At 41.2% G+C, this 23,862-nt stretch overlaps 1 protein-coding gene across 9 annotated transcripts in view; it reads left to right on the top strand.

The window, feature by feature from the left end:
- WAPL (WAPL cohesin release factor) overlaps positions 1-23,753 on the top strand; it is a 99,690-nt gene extending 75,937 nt beyond the window's left edge. For 5 of the 9 annotated variants that reach the window (XM_036356054.1, XM_036356056.1, XM_036356050.1 and 2 more), the window contains 8 exons: positions 876-952; positions 4,440-4,615; positions 4,953-5,068; positions 6,010-6,174; positions 8,315-8,522; positions 15,046-15,134; positions 20,811-20,906; positions 21,450-23,753. In XM_036356054.1, coding sequence (XP_036211947.1) covers positions 876-952; positions 4,440-4,615; positions 4,953-5,068; positions 6,010-6,174; positions 8,315-8,522; positions 15,046-15,134; positions 20,811-20,906; positions 21,450-21,515 — 993 coding nt within the window. In that variant the 3' untranslated portion in view covers positions 21,516-23,753. The remainder of the gene's footprint in view (positions 1-875; positions 953-4,439; positions 4,616-4,952; positions 5,069-6,009; positions 6,175-8,314; positions 8,523-15,045; positions 15,135-20,810; positions 20,907-21,449) is intronic. The other 4 variants (XM_036356053.1, XM_036356051.1, XM_036356059.1 and 1 more) reach the window with 2 other exon arrangements.
- The last annotated feature ends 109 nt before the right edge of the window (positions 23,754-23,862 follow it).

Below are 23,862 nucleotides of genomic sequence, written 5' to 3'. Positions count from 1 at the left end.
GCGAGCGCAGTTGCAGCGGCGCGAGCCTCTCCCACAGACACTCCCCCTGCACGCCCGAGCTGTGGCAGTAGAGGCATGCAACGAGTACGGGATGAGCAGGGGTGGCACAGTGCCCAGCCTGGGCTCAGGCTCCTCCCTGGCCACCTGCCACTTCACGCACTACTTTGTGATGTGCGGGATCGAGGTGGACAGTGGGCTGGAGCCCAATGAGCTGGCAGGTAAGGCTGGGCTGCGGCAGCACGGAGGTCCACTGATCCCCACAGGCCAGGCCGAGGGACCCCACTGGTGCATAAATCTGTGCACTGGGCCTCTAGTCAATAAATAAAATCTTTAAAAAAAATTTTGGCATAGTTGAAATTGTTCCTTCTCTGTTCTAGAGTACTTCAAGTACATTTGATAAACATATATACAGAGATGGGCAAAACTAGGTTTACAGTTTGTATGGAAATAATACAACTAATAAATAATAATATAAGAATAAACTATTTTGTGTACTCACAACTATAATCCTACTTTTGTCCACTCCTGTATATTTTGCTTTTATTCTAAATGAATCCATTTAAGAACTTGGTTAGTTTGTGTATAAGTTAGAGACTGCTCTTTTCTGACATTCAACGTGCTTGGTAATTCATTACAGTGAATGCATAGCACAGAACACATTAATTATGAGCAAGCAGTGTAACAGTAATGTTTTAATTTTGTGATAAAGTGATAGTTTTATTATTTAAAGCAGGAACGTGTAGGTTGTTATTCCCTTACATGACAAGGGCTGAATTTTCTCATCTTTGTCTGTTAGAGCACTAGTTGTAAGTGTGTTGTGTGTGAATGACTGAAGTTATGGATGGCCACAATCATTTCAGATTTTTTCCTTTTAGGTAACAGTGCATAATCCAGAGAATCAAAGCTACTTGATAGCATATAAAGATTCACAACTCATTGTTTCATCAGCTAAGTAAGTTTTTCTGAAATATCATACTTTTTATTTAAAGCATTTAGATTTACTTAAAGAAAATACTGTTGTATCATCTTCGTCCATAAAACACTTTGTCTGTCAAATTCTGTGTACCAGAAGCAGTACAGTATAGTAAAAGTTAGGAGTGCAGATTCTGGAGCCAGAGTGACTGGAATGTGGATCCCAGCTTTTTACTTACTACAAGTTCTTCAGAGGGGAGCTAATAATTGTATCTACTTGAGGTTGTTGTTATAATAAAAAAATAACATACACGATGTATGTTAAATTATAACATTTAAAATGTATATTAATATGTATAAAATATATTTCTAAATTTTAAAAATGATTTTTAAATGTCTCTTGTATTTCATATATATTATGATCAATATATATTAAAAGAGTTAATATAGAGGAGAGGAAGAAGGGGAGTCAATAGAGGAAAAAAGGGGGTATCTGTAATACTTTCAACAATAATATTAATTTTTAAAAAGTTAATATAGATGCATAAAGCCTAGAACAATGCTTGGCATATAGTAAACACTAAATATTAGTCTTATTTTTTTTTTTAAACATATTCCATTGATTTTTTACAGAGAGGAAGGGAGAGAAATAGAGAGCTAGAACCATCGACGAGAGAGAAACATCGATCAGCCGCCTCCTGCACACCTCCCACTGGGGATGTGCCCACAACCAAGGCACATGCCCCTGACCAGAATCGAACCCGGGACCTTTCAGTCTGCAGGCCAACACTCTATCCACTGAGCCAAACCGGTTACGGCTTAGCCTTATTTTTATTATGAATAAACATCACTATCCCTCCTCTTCCCTTTTGTTTTTACCTTCCCCCCAGATCTGTATGTAGCTCCTTCCCCCATTCCACACACTCTCAGCCCGAATTCATGACATTAGGCCAGTGATGGCGAACCTATGCCACTTCTGACACGCAAACTCATTTTTTTGGTTGATTTTTCTTTGTTAAGTGGCATTTAAATATATAAAATAAATATCTAAAATATAAGTCTTTGTTTTACTATGGTTGCAAATATCAAAAAATTTCTATATGTGACACAACACCAGAGTTAAGTTAGGGTTTTTCAAAATGCTGACACGCCGAGCTCAAAAGGTTTGCCATCACTGCATTAGTCTAATTCTATCACCCCAGTGCAGCAGCCTCTTCCTGCTCTCTGTCCTAACTCTTGATATCCTAGCCTGTCTAATACAACACCACAGGGGGTTAACATCCTCAGATCTCTGCTTTGGCCCTGGCTGGTTTAGTTCAGTGGACAGAGCATCAGCCTGCGGATTGAAGGGTCTTGGGTTCGATTCCAGTCAAGGGCACCTTCCTGGGTTGCAGGGTTGATCCCTAGTAGGAGGTGTGCAGGAGGCTACTGATCAATGATTCTCTCTTATCATTGATGTTTCTATCTCCCTCTCCCTCTCCCATCCTCTCTGAAATCAATAAAAATATATTTAAATATATATATATATATATATATATATATATATATATATATATATATATATATATAATCTGCTTTGTAAAAATAATCCCAAACTGCAAATCTCTGTGGTTCCTTACTGGTTTTGCATGTATATTCAAAGTCCTTAGTATAGTATCAAAGGCCCATTTACTACCTGACTCAAGTTTATCTGTTTTTAACCTCTTATTCGGGAGAATTTCATACTTGACAAAAGGAGACAAAATAGTATAATAAACCTTGATGTACATATCATTCAGATTGAGTCATCATCAGTCCTGGCCAGTCTTGTTTCCATGTGTAACCCTCTCATTCTCCCTTAGATTATCTTGAAGCAAAGTACAAATTTATCATTTCATTCATAAATACTTTAAATATATACAAAAGGACTCTTTAAAATACAGCCACATTATTTTCAGACCCTATAAATTATTAACTGCCTAGTATTATATGTCCAGTCAATACTTAATTTCCAGTATTCTCAAATTTCTCGTAGTGTCTAGTTTCTAATCCATTTTCTTAATCTGTAAATTTCTTCTCCATCTCTCTTGTATTTTGTAAATTTTGTATCACACTTCATACCATTAAGGCATGTCTTCTAGTTTTTTTTACTCTGTTATACCCTCCCTTACAAGGGAGTCTTCTTCCAAGTTAAATCTGTTATTTTTAAAATGTCTCTTGTATGTTTCATGACTCCTGACAAGGACAGGTTTTAGCTCTTTTGTTGTAATTAGGAACTTTGTGTCAAATGTCTTAGAAGTAGAGGTAGAGGTCAGAGTTGGATATTTGTGAAAGATCATTCATCTGGCTTTTTAAACTCTTCTGTAAAACCCTGATAAATGTAGGGATAACATATTGAAAGATTAAATAATTTACCCTACTTTGCTCCACCCAACTCTCAGTTTAAACTGTGATTTAGCTCAGTACTACTTAAGGCAGTTGAGTGAACAGTAACAGCATAGCACAGTGGTTCTCAACCTGTGGGTCACGACCCCTTTGGTGGTCAACGACCCTTTCACAGGGGTCGCCTAACACCATCCTGCATATCAGATATTTACATTACGATTCATAACAGTAGCAACATTACAGTTAAGAAGTAGCAACGAAAATAATTTTATGGTTGGGTCACAACATGAGGAACTGTATTTAAAGGGCCAGAACGTTGAGAACCACTGGATAGCAGTTCTGGCGAACATCCCTAAACATCCACATAAGACATTATTTTAGATGAGGCGTGAGGAACACCTTCCTACCCAAAGGGCAGCTGTGGGGGAACAGATACAGTAGTTTTCTTCAAGGGTTTTGTGTGATATATGATGCATGGAATATCAGCTGGCAGCTTACATCATCTCTCATCATAGACTTTTTTTTAATGTACTTGGTGATTTAAAGAGAGCACTCAAAATATTATACCTTCGTAAGCATTACATGCACTTGTTGTTTTGGGTAGCATCTTGAGAATCCTTGGCTACAGCTGATACCTTGATTCTGTCAGGAGACACATCAATTAAATGACCTGTCATTTGCTCTAATATTTATTAGTTAATACCCATCTATATAAGGTCATTTTATTGTGCAGTATTAATATAAATAATATTCTCTACCTAAGAGCATGCATTAAAAAAACATCTAAGTGAAATTCAGAAGTGTCTAGTGTTAACTCTTAAAACTTTAGCTTGTTTAGAGAAGGGTTGTAGTCATTTGTGTTAGAATGGTAAAATGGGGGACAACTGTTAAGTAATAGAGATAAAAAATTCTGTATAGTTTATGATTTAACTTTGCCTAGAAAAATTTAAATTATCAAATTTTCCCAAAATAAATCAAATGTAGCAGCTATTGTGATACCAGACATACTTGGTACATAATTGAATAGTTAACTTAGGGAATAGAAAAGTAAGTTAATATGGCAGCATGTATGACAGATTTTGAAACATTAAGGCCCAAGTAAGAAGTTTTTAATTTAACTATTTTTGTTTAGAATAATAGTCTACATTTTGTTTTCTCTCAAGAGCATTGCAACATTGTGAAGAATTGATTCAGCAGTATAACCGTGCTGAGAACAGTATATGCTTGCCTGATACCAAGCCTCTGCCTCAGCAGAATGTCACTAACCATGTGGGCAAAGCAGTGGAAGACTGCATGCGGGCCATTATTGGGGTGCTGCTCAATTTAACTAACGACAATGGTGAGTAACGTGTGTTACATAGATTCTCACTAAAAGGTTGTTTATTTACATGTAAAAATAAGTTACTCCCTTGTTTCTTCTTTTCTTGATATAGTGATTTTTTTAAAATTGCCATCATGTAATTCACTTATTCATATATACTAGTAAATTTAACTGCTTTTAGGAGTTGATCATTTTAGAACCAGCCTGGAATCTTGGCTTGGGAATATTACAGTTAATGTGTTTCAAAAAAGAAATAGCTATACATTTCTAACTTAATATCCTTGTTAATGTATATTGGTTCTTGGTATCATAAAGAAGAACCAGTAACACTTTCACACTCTGTTTTCTGTTTTAGAGTGGGGCAGCACCAAAACAGGAGAACAAGATGGCTTGATCGGCACAGCGATGAACTGTGTGCTTCAGGTTCCAAAGTACCTACCTCAGGAGCAGAGATTTGATATTAGAGTGCTGGTGAGTCGAAGCAACTATTTCAGAAATGAGTAGTTGGTTGATTATGTGCTTGGTTGATAATGAAAACTTCATCTTAGTTTTGTAGTTAGAACCAATTATTTGATACTAGGGGCTCAATGCACGGATTCGTGCACCAGTGGGATCCCTCAGCCTGGCCTGCACCCTTGCCATCTGGGACCTCTCGGGGGATGTAGCACTGCAGGAAGTGGCAGGCAGCTGGGGAGGAGCCCAAGCCCGGGCACCGCTCCTGTTCATCCAGCACCACTGGGCCTGCTGCTGCCACTCAGTAGCACTGCCACAGAGGCGAGAGCACGCTGACCACAGGGCGCAGCTCCTGCGGTGAGCGTCTGCCTCCTGGTGGTCAGTGTGCATCATAGTGACCAGTTGCTTAGGCTTTTATATGTATATAGATATTGCGGGTTTCAATAGATTCCTTATAAACATGATCTTACTGTACAAAAGAGCTGTGAAGGGCCCTATGTACAAATAATAAATATAAGAATTAAAAGTGGAGATTTTTAAAAAGTGAAATCAGCCCTGGCCGATGTGGGTCAGTGGTTAGAGTGTCTGCCCCCACACCAAAGGCTCGGGGGTTCGATTCCTGGTCAAGTGCACTTACCTGGGTTGCAGGTTTAATCTTCAGCCCCAGTTGGGGCGTGTGTGTGAGGCAAACAGTCCATGTGTCTCTCATATCCATGTTTCTCTCTCCCTCCCTTCAACTTTAAAATAAATGGAAAAACATCCTCAGGTGAGGATTTTTTTTTTTTTAAAGTGGTGAAATCATTTTTGGGGAAGACCATTATCTTACATATTAGTTTTTAACTATTTCGTAGATGGTAGGACACGGATTAGGTTTCTAGTTACCAGGAAAAGTTACGTATATTGTGTTCATTTGCTTTTAATTCTCACCTGTGGTAATATGCATGTTTTGATTTTTGTAGGGCCTAGGTCTACTGATAAATTTAGTAGAATATAGTGCTCGGAATCGGCACTGTCTTGTCAACATGGAAACGTCGTGTTCTTTCGATTCTTCCTTCTGCAGTGGAGAAGGAGATGATAGTTTAAGGATAGCTGGACAAGTTCATGCCGTTCAGGCTTTAGTGCAGGTAAGCAACAACTTAAACACCTTCAGTCGGTTGCATCTGTCCAATTTCCTTATCAGTTGCACTTCTCTCTGTCTTGTCTCCCCTCCCCTCCTTTCCTTTTCCTCTCCACCCTCCCACTTCTCTCTCATTCTCACCAGTTCAGTGAGAGGTCCACTGTGTCAGAATGAATACCCTCACTGACTCTTACTCTGCTGACTGTCTTCAGCAGTTGTCAGCACTCCTTAAGGATTGTCAGTGAAAAGCATAAGCAAGGCATATTTGTTTATGAGTCAAAAATAGATTATTAATCACAAATTAGGAATCAGCCTTCAGCCCCACCTCATCCAGTGTCAGTCCTCCAGTACTTCCTGATCTGCCCCAGGACTGTATGTACCTAAATATCGGGTCATGCTCTTCCGAGCATGTCTGTGGAGTGATTTCCTGGTGTAGGAATTGTGTTAAAATATGAATATTTAAAATTGATATCTCCAACTCACCCCACTCAAAACACACACTCCCTCTCCCTTCCATTTATATCTCCCCCCAAAAAATCTGTATGAGTTCTCGTTTCTTGACCACGGTGGACATTACAATTTTAATTTTTTTCCAGTCTCATAAATTCCTAGCTGCCTTTGTCATTTCCTTAAATGATAGTTTGCATATATGCAGAAGTGATAATAAACCATCCTTTTCTTGTTTCTGAAGGCTTTGCTAACCTGTTAATTCTTTTGGCCTATCTGAAACTAATAATGTTTGAACTGTGTCCTCAAAAGTAATCCACAACAACTTGATCTTTTCCTGAATTGCAGTTAGGAGCCCATCATTCTCATCTCAAACATTTTGATCTTTATACTCTTAAAAATTAAAGATATTTTGTTTATATGTGCTCTATCTTTCCAAACTTACTGATTTAGAAATCAAAACTAAGAAAATTGTGAAACATGGGCACCCATCCCATTAGGCACTAGAGCAGCAATATAAGTACAGGACCTGTGCATTCTGTAAAACTCTACTGTATACTCAGAGAGAATGAGAGAAGTCACTTGACCTCTTAATGTCATTGACCTCATGGACTCCCTGAAAGGGCCTTAGGGATCCTTGAACCAGTTTTAAGAAATGCTGCTTTATATAAAACCTGAATTTTATTTTTTAAGGCATTAAATTTTATAGACCACTCTTTGTACACTAAGCAAATCTCTGAGGTCTACTTGGCATTTGATTATCAGGTAGTTGTCTTTAGTAACTTTGGGTTTTTCCCAAATCATGCCAGTATGTTCAGTGCTCTCTGCATGTTCAGCACTGTACCCACACAGGGAAGATCAAGTAAGTGAGGGCAAGGAGGTTCAGGGTATTATTCTCTTTTTGACTTAGAGTTTTCACTGTGCACTCCCATTGACAATTGCATTTCATTTTTAATATGATTAGTTGAGTTCCAGCTCTGAGCTTTTCTCTGAAACGTTTTACTTTTTACTGGTTTTTGTATTCTTTTAAAGAAGCCATGGTGCTTTTACCTAGTATTATGTAGTTTTATTTAGTGTTCTTCTTTTCAGTTAATTCATCCATTCTGCTTGGGGTTTTGTTTTATATTGTTTTTTAAACATTTTTATTGAGTTCAGAGAGGAAGGAAGAGGGACGGAGGGAGGAAGAGAGAGAAACATCAATGATGAGAATCATTGATCAGCTGCCTCCTGCATGCCCCCTACTGGGGATGGAGCCCACCATCTGGGCATGTGCCCTTGACCAGAATTGAACCTGGGACCCTTCCAGTTCATAGGCTGACTCTCTATCCACTGAGCCAAACCGGCTAGGACTGTTTTGTTTTAATTATTCAAGTTATAGCATTTTTACTTTAATTTTTTTGTCAGTATTATCCAAATTAAAGGAAGTACTGAGATTTTCATTCTTACAAACAGAATGCCTGCCTGCATCATTAGTAGACACTTGATTGAATACCAACATCATTTATACTTTCAGTTTGGCCTTCATAAGATGTAGAGCAAGGATAACCAAACAAAGGCTTTTATTGATACTTAACCTTTTTATCATACAACTTGCTTCTCAGGATTAGTGATGTTAAAAAACAAATAGAACTTTATATTTGGCTACATACATGTCGGTTGGTGGTCTCTTTTTTAATCTCTTCAAAAATAATTTTTGTCAGCTATTCCTTGAGAGAGAGCGAGCAGCCCAGTTGGCAGAAAGTAAAACAGATGAATTGATCAAAGATACTCCCACCACTCAACATGATAAGAGTGGAGAGTGGCAAGAAACAAGTGGAGAAATACAATGGGTATCAACAGAAAAGACCGATGGTGCAGAAGAGAGACATAAGAAGGAGGAGGAAGAGGAAGAACTTGACCTCAATAAAGGTACATTTATTTTGAGTGTATTCACATGGAAAATTCAATGATGGCTTATTTTTTCTCCAGAACATACTTTTAATTCATGTGTTGTCATGATCTTTTATTTAATCTACTTCGTGGCCTCTCTGGTTCAGTGCACACAGCTTTGCTGTCTCAGTGCTCACAGGAGTTGGTTGGCACGCTGGCAGTGAGGAAAGTTGCCTTTCCTTCCGGGGCCAGCCTTACTTCTCTGTAAAGAGAAGCAGCTGAACAATGTGGCCCCTAAAAGTTTTTAGTTTTGAAACTTTGAGATTCTTTTATCATTCTCCCTTTAGGTACTGAGGTCTGTTGTCATAAATTACAGTTATCATTCTCAAATGGTATACGTAGTTGGTGGCAAACACAGTAAGGAATATACTGAAGGTAATGGCTTCACTAATCAAACATTATCTAATGTTGTCAGGAACTGTGATACGTGATTCATGCAAATTCTGCAAAATAGCCACTTGTTATTTCATGTCACTCAAGTTACAAAATTTAAGTAATATGTTCATCTTCACCCAGCTAGGAAGCAAGCACCAGCAGTGTTTGGTTCTGAGTCTACTCTCTCTCTTGTGCCCATGCTCTCCAAATCTAATGTTGTTAGTTCTGATATTGTAAGAAATCTGTTTTATTTTCTCATTTACTAATTTTGATGTTTCCTTTGGCATAACATTTTTTATTGCTTAGCAGTCTTTTTATTTATTTCTTTTTTTTTTTAATATTTTTTTATTGATTTCAGAGAGGAAGGGAGATGGAGATAGAAACATCAGAGATGAAAGAGAATCATTGATTGGGGATCGAGCCCATAGCCCGGGCATGTGCCCTTGACCGGAATTGAACCCGGGACCCTTCAGTCCGCAGACCGACACTGTCCACTGAGCCAAACCAGATAGGCACTTGGCAGTCTTTTTAAATAATTGATTTATTTGGGATAAATACTTGCTTGTGAGGGCTGCCATAACAAAGTAACATAAACTCGGTGGCTTAAACAACAGGATTTATTTCCTCACAGTTCTGAAGGCTGAAGCCCAAGATCAAGGTGCCTTCTGAGGCCCCTCTTTTCTGGTTTTTAGATGATCAATGTCTCCCTATGTCTTTCTGATCTTCCCTCTGTGTATGCTTTGTTCTTATTTCTCCTTATGTGGACAGTAGTCATATTAGATGGGCCCACCCTAATGACCTCATTTAAATTAGCTACGTTTAAACTAAACACCCTATTTCCAAGTGCAGTCATATCCCGAGGTCAACATATAAATAGGGAGGGGGATATAAGTTAGCCCCATAACAAGGTAAATTCAACCTTTTAAAGTAAACAATTGGTTAGCTTTCAATATATTCACAAGGTTGTGTAGGCATCATCATGGTCTAACTTCAGAACATTTTCATCACCTCCCCACCCCCGCCAAGAAATCCCATACTTACAAACAGCAATTACCCCTTACTCTCCACTCCATAGCCACTGGAAATTATTAATCTGTTTTTGTCTCTGGATTTGCCTATTCTGGACATTTCATATGAATGGAATCATACAATATGGCCCTTTGTTACTGGTTTCTTCCACTTAGCATGTTTTAGTGGTCATCCATGTCATTGCATGTGCCAGTACTTAATTCATTTTTATTTTTGTATTCATTCATTCATCCCTCACCTGAGCATATTTTTCCATTGATTTTTAGAGAGAGTGGAAGGGATGGGAAGGACAGAGAGAGAGAAAATTGATGTGAGAGAGAGACAGCGATTGGTTGCCTCTCCCACATGCACCTTGACCAGGGCCAGCAATTGAGCCTGCAACCTAGATATGTGCCCTTGACCGGAATTGAACCTGAGACCTTTCAGTCCCCCGGCTGACACTGCATTCACTGAGCCAAACCTGCTAGGGCCCTAATTCATTTTTATAGACAAATAATATTTCATTGTATGTATATACCACATTTTGTTTATCTAGTTGTCAGGTTTTTTTTTCTCTGAATATTCTTTAGTTTTATTAACTTTTTGTAAAAATAAATAGAGAATTGCATTTTATTAGAATATTTATACACATTTATTGCTGGGGTCCAGCCCCAGCAGGTCCAGGGGTTCCCAAAGGTATGGACGGAGTCGGCGAAGAAGGAATGACACGGAGAGAACGTTCAGTTGATCAGCATAGCGAGGTTCTCTCCAGGTTCTCCAGCCAAGTTCTATACAGGATCTCCAGCCAGGTTCTGTGTGTTATTGACTTGTTACATCTGTATTTATACCAGTTGATTTTAATCCTATCAATTTCTATTCCAAAGGTTGGGGCGTTTCTTATCTCCATTCCAGGGCGTAAAGATTATGTAGCTTAAGTGTGATTGTTCTAGTTAAAGTGATTAACTACCCACCTGGCACTTAGTTAAGGGGTTTTATTCCCTTCCTAACTTAATGGAAAAATCCCTACTTGGGGAAACAACCTTTCTCGGAGAGGTGACCTTGATTAAAACACATAGCGCCAAGAAGGGGAGCAAACATATTAAGAACAGTATGCCATATATGCCAGGTCCCTTGAAACATATGCTGTGCAGATGTTTCTTCCCTGCAGCTACTGTGTCAAAGCAGCAAGGATGGACCGGCTTCCGGCAAATTCCCCCTTTTTTATTTTTTAAATGATAGCGCGTGTAAATCAGCGGCCACCTCTCGGATTGGGTTGTTTAAGACTCGGAAGAAGACTGACAAGCAATGATAGCGAGCATACCTATAAACATAGTGGATGGAGTACACAAGGAGCCTTGTTCCTGTAGAAGGTTGCTGGGTTCTTCACTCAAGGGATTTCAGCTGTCCTCAAGTCAGGGGTTTGGTTGTACTTGTTGATCTGCCTAGCAGGCGGCGTCATTGGTGATGGGCTTCCCGAAGTGTCAGCGTGTTGAACGGCTGGATCAAAGGGTCCATCAGGGCTGCGCTTGATGGTGGTGTGGGCGTCCGGGGAGGAGTCAGCTGTGCCCTCTGGGTCAGCCGATATGGAAGATACTGGGGAGGAGGAGGAGGATGAGGCGGAGATGGAGGGTAGTAGAGAGAAAAAGAAGAGAAAGCAAAAGAACTACAAAGCATGGAAGTGTTTAGAAAAAAGAGGGAGAAGAACGGTAAGAAGGCAGCATCCTGACACAGCCCTTTCCTTCAGCTGCCCCTTTCCCTGTGGTCCAAGGTAGAAATGGGAAACAAGTCCTGTTTTAGTGAGAGGGCAGCTGCTGTCAGCCAGTCTCTGTCTTTACCTGGGTCCCAATCTGAGCTGGGCGTGGGAAGTGAAGCAGCCATGGGGGCAGGAGACCTCCCTCAGAAGGGGTGAGGGTTCAGGCCTCTGCAAAGTTGGGGGGTGAGGGTCTGTGCCCCACCCCTGTTGACCCCCAAGTTGTCTCCTGATGGCCCCTCTCCGACTGTGCCTGTCTTAGGTTGTTCCTTCCCTGAGGAATCTTACCTGTCTCTGGCTAACCAGCCATCCTCCAGGGCCAAGCAGAGTGATGTGATGTGTGTGAATGAGGGAGGGGCAGCGCCCCCCTGCAAGAGGTTCAGTTCTGTCTCCTTGGTAGCCTTTGCCCCCGTGGCCTCCACGCCCAGCACCTGCCTTGGGCTCTCCTCGCCTGCAAATGGACTGTAAGAAGAGGGTCCCTCTTGACAAAAGGGCAAGAGGGGCCAGTACAGGACAAGGGAGGAACGGCCTGTCAGCATGTAGTCCAGGACAGGGCTTTCTCAGCCCAGGATGTCAGGCTCTTGGCACAAGACAATGCCACATATGGGGCATATACCAGACACCCCCAGTCACGGCAGAAAAGGGAGGTGCCCTTCCTGGAACAGTAGGGTAGGGACATTCTAGAAAAGGCTGTGTTCAGGAGAGAAGGAGAAAGGCCAAAGAACCAGCAAACAAGTAGTCAGATTTAAAAAAAAAAAAAAAAAGGAAAAGGAAAGGAGATATGGGGCAAAGCTGGGACATATGGACAGACAAAAAGGAGGTACATGTGATTTTCCCAATGGACAGGTGGTTCCAACTCAGGGCTGCACTTCTGCTGCAGATGGGCACTGGTCAGGTGTGCTAACTCGGCCTCCCAGGGGTGACGGTCCCCAGGAGGGAGGCAGAGGCTGCTTCTTCTGGAAAGATACAAAACACAACCTCTTTCCCACATCATCACCAGATCTGGTAAAATGCCTGTCTGGTTTGTGCACCCTCCTACCAGACTGAGTCGGCAGAGGCTATATTGTACAGGAGGCCCGATGCCTTTTGGCTGCTGTACAACCCTCTGCATTGTATTTTTTAAAAATATTTAACATATAACATTCTTCTCTTCCTTTTTTGTTTTTATAGAAAAGGTTTATATTGATGCAATTGTCAGTTTTTCTTTTTGTGTCAAGGGCTAACTTTGATGTGTTAAAACTAAGTAAAATGCATTTACTCAATCCAAAACAGGCATTAAAAAGAAAAACCCCAAATGCTCTCTTGTATCCACTTTAAGAATAGGATTGGCGCTTTCCGCTATTACCTGAGTCCTGATCTATCACCCCAGGGAGAGCTTGCCAATCCTGCACTTTCCCGGGGTGGAAAGGCTGCAGTGGGGTTAAGGATAAGGCTCCTTGGTCCTACCTCCTCCCATGCCTTTACATTGACCTTTCCTTCCTCAGAAAAGCATGGACATACTTCTTGTATAAAACGTTCTGTCTGACTGGGAGTAACCTTAACTCCTCTGCTAGCAAGCATATGTGTTAAAAGATCAATACAGAGTCTTCTTTCTTTGGACTCAGTATGGCACATCATCTCAGTCTAAGTTCTGTACTATCCACCTTCTTACCCTGCTTATCCTCTATAGGGGGGTTTGCAGCACCCTGGTGGAGTCCTATCCGTCCCGAGTGTGGGGTTCTCAATGGGGGGGCTTACCTAGGGGAATCCTGTTCCAGGGGTTCCCAAAGGTGTGGACGGAGTTGGCGAAGACTGTCCACTCTTTTCCTACGGTGGAGTCCTATCCATCCCGAGTGTGGGGGGGGCTTACCTAAGGGGTACCTGTTCGGGCGCCATTTGATGGGGTCCAACCCCAGCAGGTCCAGGGGTTCCCAAAGGTGTGGTCGGAGTCGGCGAAGAAGGAATGACATGGAGAGAGCATTCAGTTGATCAGCATAGCGAGGTTTTCTCCAGGTTCTCCAGCCAAGTTCTATCCAGGATCTCCAGCCAGGTTCTGTCTATCTAGTTGTCAGTTGATGGACAGTTGGGTTTGTGTCTATCTTTGGTTGTTACAAATAATGCTGCTACTAACATTCATGTACAAGTTTTTGTGTGAACATATATATTTTCAATTTTTGGGGGTATGTACCCAAGTGTGGAATTGCTAGATTATTTGTTAATTCTATGTTTAACATTTTAAGGAACTGCCAAATGGTTTTCCAAAGTGACTGCACCATTTTAATTTCCTACCAGCAGCATGTAAGGGTTTCAGTTTCTTAGAGTTATGTGTCTCTTATTTTAGCAATTCGAGTGGGAGTGAAGGTGTATGTCACTTGATTTGCACTTCCCTAGTTAAGAAATGGTATTGAGCATCTTTTCACATGCTTAATGGTTATTTACATATCTTTGGGGAAATATCTATCCAAATGCCTGTGTTCTTGTTTTTTTGTTTTGTTTTAAATACATTTTTATTGATTTCAGAGAGGAAGGGAAGGGAAGGAGAGAGAAACATCAATGATGAGAGAGAATCATTAATTGGCTGCCTCCTGCATAAGTCGTTGTCGCCCCCCCCCCACCCCTCCCCACTGGGGATTGCCTCCCCACTGGGGATTGAGCCTGCAACTCAGACATGTGCCCTTGACCGGAAAACCTGGGACTTTTCATTCCGCAGGCTGATGCTCTATCCACTGAGCCAAACCGGCTAGGGCCAAATGCCCATGTTTTAAATCAGTTTGTCTTTTTGCTGCACACATTCTTTATTTATTCTGGATACCTGACCCTGCAGATATATTCTGAGGGTTGTCTTTTCACTTTCTTGATGGTATATGGTAACTTGAAATACAAAAGTACCTATTTTTTTATTTTATCATTTGTGGTTTTAGTGTTGAAGAAACCATTTCCTAACCTAATGTCACAAAGATTTAGTCTGTGGTTTTTGTTTGTTTGAGTTTAATCCTTACCTGAAGATATGTTTTTAATTGATTTTTAGGGAGAGAGAGAGACAGCTATTGGTTGCCTCCTGTATGCACCCTGTCCGAGGATGGAATCCTCAAACTGGGTATGTGCCCTAACCAGGAATCGAACCTGTGACCTTTCAGTGTATTGGACGACACTGCAACCACTGGCCCATATTGGTCAGGACTAGTCTGTTTTCTTTTAAGAGTTTTATGGCTTTAGCTCTTATATTATCTTCCATTTGAGTTACTATTTTTTGTTAATTGTGGATATCCCATTTTTCTAGCATCATTTATCAATGTTTAATAGTTTTGAAGAAAAGATAACTAACAGAGTTGTTGGATTCGTGGGGTTTTATTTTTTGATATACTGTTACAGTGTTTTGTTTATTCGTAGCCCTTCAGCATGCTGGCAAACACATGGAAGATTGCATTGTGGCCTCGTACACAGCACTGCTTCTTGGTTGTCTCTGCCAGGAGAGTCCCGTAAGTAAGAGTTCACTGTTTTATGTGTATTGAAAAGATTCCATTGTGGCAGCTTCATACCATTATTTAATTAACTTATATGTTACTCTATTTTCCCCCCCATGTTAAAACTTTCAAATATGTGGTGAACTTTTAAAAAATGTTATTTTGCAATTATATTGTACCAGGGGCCCAATGCACGGATTTGTGCACTGATGGGGTCTCGAAATCCAGGACCCCCTCAGGGGATGTCGGATAGCCAGTTTCAGCCTGATTCCCGCAGGCCCAATTCAGACAGGAGGGAGCCCGATCCTGTGCATTGAGCATCTGTCCCCTGGTGGTCAGTGCATGTCATAGTGACTGGTCTACTGGTCGTTCAGTTGCTTAGGCTTTTATATATATAGATTGGTTCAGGTGCAGAGCATGGTTAAATGATCATGTACTTGACTCAGTGTTCTAATATTTCCAGTGGCTAGCTGCCACTGTACAGAGTTATTCAATATTATTGACCGCATTCCCTCTTCTATACTTTATTTTTTATTTTTAGTTAATCCTCATGCGAGGATATTTTTCCTTTTTTTTTGAGAGAGAGAAAGAGAGAGAGTAGAAGGGAGGGGGAGAGACAGAGAAGGAGAAACATCTATGTGAGAGAGATACATTGATTGGTTGCCTCCTACATGCAACCTGACTGGGGTCGGGGATACGTGCCCTTGACCGGAATTGAACCTGGGATGCTTCAGTCACAGGCCGATGAGGCTTTATCCACTGAGCCAAACTGGCTAGGGCCCTATTCTGTACTTTACATTCCTGTGACTATTTTGAATATTTGATGAATTTTTAAAGGTAGATTCCAAGTAATAGTACATTGATAAATGAGAACATTCTTGACTAATGGATGGTGAATCGATTCACATAACTGGTTGAAGTCAAAGAGAGCGTAATATAAAACCCGTGTTTAGCTGGCTCAAGGTGGAAGAGCCTGGCCTCAGTGATACCAAGGACTTGGCTAATTTCTGTCTTTAGACTCTACTGTCCTCTGTATGTTGTCGTTCTTTTGCCAGCTCCCCTCATGGCCCTGTGCCGACTCTAGCTGTACCGAGCAGGTAAAGGTGGCCTCTTCCTGTATATTTCTTCTTTTAAGAGCAATGCTTTTTTCCCCTCTAGAACCCCTTCACACCCACTACACCAAGTAGACTTCCCCTCATCTTGGCCAATATTGGCCCACATGCTTTTGTTTGAACTACTCATTGGCCAGGTAAATGGGGCTACTGTGTGAGATTTAGATCATTGTAATCTAACTATAAGAAGTATGAATGTCCAGACAGTTCTGTGCTGAGAGAGCACAGAAGTGGGTGGTTCTGGCCTTTGGGACAGTCTGCTTTTAGATGGAGGACACATGGAGGTTGTTGTTTTTTAAATATATTTTTATTGATTTCAGAGAGGAAGGGAAAGGGAGAGAGAGAGAGACATCAATGATGAGAGCGAATCTTTGATCAGCTGCCTCCTGCACGCCTCCTACTGGGGATGCCACAACCTGGGCATGTGCCGTGACCAGTCACCGAGCCACACCAGCCGGGCTGTTTGTTTGTTTTTGTTTGGTTTTTTTTAAGGATAGGGACCAGCAGAAGAGCCCAGTTTTCAAATGAAAGGGTGATCAGGAGCCAAGAAAGAGCAGAGGTCTGTGGTGTAGTGGGAAGGTTAGCGTCTCTTTTCTGAGACGGGAAGGTTAGACTGTCAGTGATCGTGTGAAGGGCTTAATTAGGAGAGGCATTCATGCTGTGGGTCTGTCCACCCACAGACACTTTGTCATCTTTTTTTTTTTTTTTTTTTTTTAATATATTTTATTGATTTTTTACAGAGAGGAAGGGAGAGAGATAGAGAGTTAGAAACATCGATGAGAGAGAAACATCGATCAGCTGCCTCCAGCACATCTCCCACTGGGGATGTGCCCGCAACCCAGGTACATGCCCTTGACCGGAATCGAACCTGGGACCCCTCAGTCCGCAGGCCGACGCTCTATCCACTGAGCCAAACCGGTTTTGGCGTCACTTTGTCATCTTTGCTATCGAGCTTTCTGTATTGCCTTCCATCCCCCACCCCCACCATGGCCATGTGTCTTAAGTCCTGTGTATTTTTCTGAATCTTTCTTGTCTGTCGCTCCATGTTTATATTGCAGCCCAGCCCTGATCTAAAGCACACCAGCCCACGCCGTCATTCATGGCCCTTACTGGCACATCTGCTTTTAGGATCAAGAGCAAATGGCTCATCATGGCTCTGGAGACCCTGCCAGATCTTTATTCCCTTTCTGTGACTCTTCAGCTCAGCCCTTCCAACAAAGGGGAGGCGGATCTCAAAAAAGCAGGGGAACATACTCTGTAAATTTTAGGCTGTTCTATTAAAACACCCTAGTTTTAGTCATGTTCTTTCTTAAATAATGGTTCTTGACATTAACTTATTACCCTGTGTGGTTTATCTTGAAACATCTTTCCTATTTGTTTTCTCTCTCATCTCTAAAGAGTGTCTGCATTATGGGGAATTTTATGAATTCATAGAGACAGATGTTGCCTAGGGGATCATTATGATTAACCGAAAAAGCTAGCTCAGATGTGAAGGAAATTGGTTGGCTGCCCCATGTGTAGGTGGGAGAGAGACAAGAAGGCAGGTAGTTGCAAATAGTAGATGCTGGTTTATGAAGGGCCTCATGCAGAGGAAGCCCAGGAGACTTGGTGTCACTGTCCATTGCCCACCAGACACCCAGCGCACGCAGTGGTCAGTGTCCTGCTGCTCTCTGGACTCTCCGTGCCTGAAATCTTGCACACTGCCACCATAGCTCACTTCCTTAAGAGCATATTTGATCACATAACTCCTCTTACCAATCTTCCTTGGCTCACATCATGTAAGGAATGATGACTCTCTTTACTGCGACAAGACCCCAGACGTCATACCCTTGGGTACTTTGTAAGTTTCCCAGAGAGGCCTTGCTGCTCACACCTTTCCTTTCTGTAACTGCTGCCTGGCTCTTCCCACTGCTTTGCTGTCATGCCTCTGGCCTAGAAATGGGTTGGAGACATTTTTAAATCCAGCTTTACTGTAGCCCCAACCCTTATGCTTTCAACTTCAGTATATTTTATGTTTTGTAAAATCTCAAGTGCTTTAGCTTAGTGCTGGGGACCTATGGTGGCTTTTGGTGGGAGGTTCACAGAGAATACGGCAATTGATATGCATACCTTAGCATACAGCTGTTTTAGCAACATTATTTTAGATCTTTTCTGAAACTGTTTTAGTGCCATTATTTTGCTGCTTAATAATTTCAAAAGTACCTGGACGGAAGAATTTTAAAAAAGGGAGAGGGGACTGGTGACACATTTCCTAAAAGAAAGTAACTGTAGTTCTCCTTCCTTGTCCCATCACAAAACTCAAACCAGAAGCGCTCCTGCCCTGCACTGGCCTCCCCCCCCCTCCCATCCCCATCCTCAGGACAGCGTGTCTTTTGTGTGTTTTTGTTACAGGTGAACCATTTAAGAAGAGCATTTCCTTTTGTTCTTTACGAACATCTAAAGCATTTCAAAGACATATTGAAATAGAACAGTTTTTTCCCCACAAATAAAATGTTTTATTTGTAGTCCTTAAAAGTCTGAATTTTAAACAGGTTCTTGGACTGGGGACTCAAATCCATCAGCTTGTTCACCTTTAGCACCTGTAGCTTTTCTAGAACTGAGACCTTCACCATGAATCTCCATGAGTTGTCCCACTTCAAAGGTGGGCTTCTCCAGCATTTGACTTTTCTAACAAAGACATCGTGGAGCGGGTGAATCGCTTGGCAAGCCTTTTCCGTGTGTTTTCCAATGGGGTCTGGAATCAGTTTACTGACCACTTCTTTCAAGTCATTTGTCTGCATCTCTCGGGTCATGATTTCCATCACCTTCTGGGTTTGGCGGACCCGCTGATGCTGAGCCTAAGAGGTCTTCTGAATCTGGTGGTTGCACTTTTAGTAAAACCACAGAATAGACAAGCTAACAACCATCGGCATGTTGACTTCAACATGAGCTTCAATCATGGTCTGCCATGTTTTTTTGACCATGGAGCCCATTTTGTCTTGGGTCAGATGCACGCCATGGAAGTTAGGCAGTTTTTGCCCAGAACATCTTCAGTAATTCGCTCGGATTTTCTAAATGCAACTTCGTCCTCCTGCAGATCAGCTAGGCTTCCTTCAAAACCACGGCCCTTGAGACATCAGATGCAGTTTTTGGTTCCTTGAGTTCTCGTGACTAGTGTTTCCCAGTATCTCTTACATTGACCAGAACTGGTGCTGTCCGGCCACACTGGCCCGTCTTAGGGAGTAGATTGGGCACTTCCTTCTCGGCTCGTTTTTTTGCTGCCTTTCCTGAGGCGCTTGTTCATGCAGCCACCGTGGTGCTGCCCAGAGCGCCAAAGGTGAAAGACAACAGTTTGTAAAGCAGGTCGTACATGTTCCCTAACAGATTGGTTTATAAGTAGTTGGACTCTCTCTTGCTAACAATAAAGGGAGGAGATGCCTTAATCTTCCCTGGCTTCTGACATGCTCCTTTGCATAGATTAATGCTAGTTGCCTTTTTGGAAGATCTACTTAATTCTTAGCCTACATAATTAGTTGAATTCAGCTGTGGAACATGAGGAATTTTTTTTTCTTTTTAATATATTATTATTATTGATTTCAGAGCGGAAGGGAGAGGGGTAGATAGATAGAAACATAAATGATGAGAGAAAATCATTGATTGGCTGCTTCCTGCATGCCCCACACTGGGGATCGATCCCACAACTCTGGCATGTGCCCTTGACCAGAATCAAACCTGGGACCCTTCGATCCGCAGGCTGATGCTCTATCCACTGAGCCAAACCAGCTAGAGCGAGGAATTTTCTTTGATCTTATTTTTATTCCATAAGCAGCTCTGAGTACATTCTGAAGTGTAACATTGTTTTTTAATCTTTATTGTTAAAAGTATTACATATGTCCCCTCTTTCTCCCCATTGATCTCTTCTAGGCTGCCCCTGTCTCCCGCCCCAAGCCTTCACCACCCTATTTATTGTCGGTGTTCATGAAGTGGAACATTTTAAATCTGCACTCCTTCCTCCTCTCCTGGCACTCTCCCCACCCCCTCAACACACACACAAGCAAGCACAATCAGCAGCACGTTCAGTTGTTTTAAGCATTTTTCTGTGCAGTTACGAAAGTAAATATGCGCACATAAAGTTCTTTTGTAGCCTTTGCCAGCTTTGCCTTTTTCCTTTCTTTCTGTGGCTAGGATGGGATAGGGAATGGGAACACACACATGCAAGCACTGTTGAGCGAGGAAAGAGAGGAAATGGCATATTAACCAAGGAGTTCAAGGACCCTTGAACTGTAAAGGTTTGGAACACAGTGTGCCCCATAACCATCAACACAGTGCAAGGTGCAAGCTCGTGTTTTCTACCACCTGACGTACATACACACACACATACATATATGCTAGTATATATAGGTTTTAATATGTTTTTACTGATTTCAGAGAGTGGGGGTGGGGGAGAGAGAAACATTGATGTGAGAGAGAAACTAATCAGTTGCCTCCATACGCACCTTGACTGGGATCGAACTGGCAGTGTTACAGTGCGTGGGATGATGCTCAACCAATTGAGCCACACTGACCAGGGCTGACCAGTGTTTCTCTGCTGTTTCCTCAGATCAATGTGACCACTGTGCGGGAGTATCTGCCTGAAGGGGACTTTTCAATAATGACAGAGATGCTCAAAAAATTCCTGAACTTCATGAATCTTACTGTAAGTAGCTTCCAGTGCAGCTTTTGTGGTTTTAAATATATGTATATGATACATTAATGACAGTAGAACTAAAAATTCTGTGGCCATAGTGAATGGAAAGAAAACTGGATCTTCTTTATTATTTTTTGCTGTTTTTATTGATTTAGGAGAGGGATAGGGAGAGAGAAACATCGATGAGATGAGAAAGATGGAGGGTCTGCCTCCTGCAGGCCCCCGACTGGGGTCAGGCCCGCATCCTGGGTGTGTGCCCTGACTGGAATCAAACCTTTTGGTATATGGGACAATGCTCCAACCAACTGGGCAACCCAACCAGGGCAAAAGGGATCTTCTTTTAATAAGTGTGCTCTATTGAAGATAATTGTTATAATGGCCAAATATATTGATAACTATATTATCAAAGCCATAATGTAGTCTCAGTGTGTTTTGATTCACAGTGTTCAGGTTAGTAAAGCTAAAGAATTTATGCTTTAATCTAATACTTCTCAAATTTGTGAACTATTAACTATTGCTTCCTCTCTCCCCATCCCACCGCCCCCCCTTCAGTGTGCTGTTGGAACCACAGGCCAGAAGTCTATCTCTAGAGTGATTGAGTACTTGGAACATTGCTAGCTGCTTACCTCTGCTGCGGGTGCTCGGCCATGCTGGAGCTGGTCTTAGAGAAGTCACGAAAGACGTCCTTGAAGAATACCAAGAACATTCATCAGTATCATTCACGTTTGGATTTCTAAGGCCTCCTGATTTCTTCGTCATGCATTCTGCATTTGCTAAATGACAGTTACTACATCAATCTGCAACTATCAAAAATGAGGGAAAAGGTTCAGGCTGTTAATTCCATGCAGTATTTAAGTACACTTACTTTGGCAGAGTTTATACTCTCCCCTCGTTCTCTTGCTTCACTCTGGGCAAGATTTAGGGGGAAATTTGTGCTGCTGTTAGTGCAACTGCTGTGTATGTTGAGCCACTGTTGTCATGCCAGCCAGGTGCAGAGGCAGCTTAGCTACTGAGGCATCGAATGTTCTGAGGACATTCTAGACAACAGCGTAGTTCCTTTTTCAGGCTCATTTGCTTTTGCTTTTTTTGTTGAATGATTCCAATCGTAAATAAAGCTTTTAATAATTTTGTGAAATTTTTCTTGTTGTTCCCTGAACTACTGTCTATATTTAAAATTAGATGGAATCCAAAGACACAAGGGATGAATAGCATACTTTTTATTCTTGATTTGATTTAGGTTGTCAAACTATTTTTCACTTTTCAGACCGTGACCATGTTCATTATGATACTATAGTGAGTCATAACTATAGACGCAAGAAAACAAGTTAACAGTTGAAGGGACTGTTATCTAAGATGATGCGCCCTGTTAAAGGCTGAAGCAAAATTGACAACCCAGGGCAGTTTACGCTTCATGTTTGGGGAGGCTCCTGAAACATTAAGGTTTGAGGGAGGACTCTCTAAATATATTTTCTAATGCTCAGTACAGTAAATATAAGAAGCTAAAACACCAATGTGGAATTCATGTTTCCAGATAACGTGTATATTCTTCTATAGAGTGACAGGATCAAATGCATAAACGCAAAGCCTTAAATTGCTGGTGTAGAAAAGACCCTTTTTTCCATTTAGATTCTTACTTCACAGAGCAGTGTGTTGTTTGGAAAACAGTCATGGAACACACAAAACACACATTTAATTTCACAACACTGCAAATTTTTCTTGTATTATTGTTCAGACCACCGGTTATACATTTTTTCTTTAATTGATCAGGCCTGAATTCAGGCTTTTAGAGATCTATTTCATTCATATTTTTAAATACCTTTCAGGTAATCATATCATGTTTCTTCATTGGATTTGTAAAACTTGAAGCCATAAAAATATTAGTTTGGTGTGTACTGGGGAAAATAGCTAAAAGTCTAATATTTACTCATTTAGACTTTGTTATTTCCTTGTATAAAGTGACAAATCGGGGCTCTTGTATCAGTGCCAGCTGTAATGTTTTTAATGCAGTGGCTGCCTTCTAATGTCTTCCTATTTTTGATAATGCAGATTGTTGGGAAATCTATAAGGAAGTAACTGGTTCCGGGCAAATTGTTTTCTCCCTCCTACCTCCCCCGACCCCACCCATCACCTTTGGAGAGCATAGTATGCCAGTGTAACTTGGGAAAGACAGGTTGTACTTGCCCTGAGTACAGAAGCTAGCTTAGCAAACTATTGTAAAGGCATATCAGGAAATGATACCCAGAAAATGGAATTAGATATATTTTGTTTAATTATTTTAAAATACATTGATATTTATGAATCATTGATTTAGGAAAAGGAACAGATTTTTGGTAAAAGCTGACTGGCAGGTGGTAAGAAATACAAAACATTGGGATGAGAACAATCAGGGCGAACTACATTTTTCTGTTACACTGGTAATCATTTGAGAATTGATTTACCTCGGTGTTTAACAGTTTTTTGTTTTGTTATTTAAATAATAACTAGTTGTCAAGCACTGATAGATGCAGATTTTGGTGGGGGGTGAGGGAGACATCACCTCACCAGCTGCAGCGCATTTGTGTGTTTAACCCTCAGAGAACTCTGCATTTTAGGGTACTTGAGGCTGACTTACAAATTAAAGTTTTAAAGTAACCTTTTTTTCCATTGTAAATATCTCTGTAAATACTACCAGTTGGAAATTAGAACAGTAGAGTACTTTTCTGAATCCAATCTTATTTTATACAGTATTTCTCAGCTGTGATCTTTGGAGCAAAAGCCAACGGCAGGAAAAAAATAGTTTGTACCAGTTTCATGAAGTATGTCTTTGGGTTTTTTGTAAATAATTTTAACTCAAATAAAATTGCTACTTTCAATACACACGTTGTCTTTAACATAAATCTATTGAACTGTTTTGGAGGAAGAAGTCTCACGGACTTGATGTTGCTGCCTAATGTCTCACTTGAATTCCACATTTTCAACTTACACA

The sequence above is a fragment of the Myotis myotis genome, unplaced genomic scaffold (genome assembly GCF_014108235.1).
Source record: "Myotis myotis isolate mMyoMyo1 unplaced genomic scaffold, mMyoMyo1.p scaffold_m19_p_24, whole genome shotgun sequence".
Classification (NCBI taxonomy): domain Eukaryota; kingdom Metazoa; phylum Chordata; class Mammalia; order Chiroptera; family Vespertilionidae; genus Myotis; species Myotis myotis.
The sequence above is the reverse complement of the archived record's forward strand: the minus strand, read 5'-3'. Positions and strand labels throughout refer to the sequence as shown.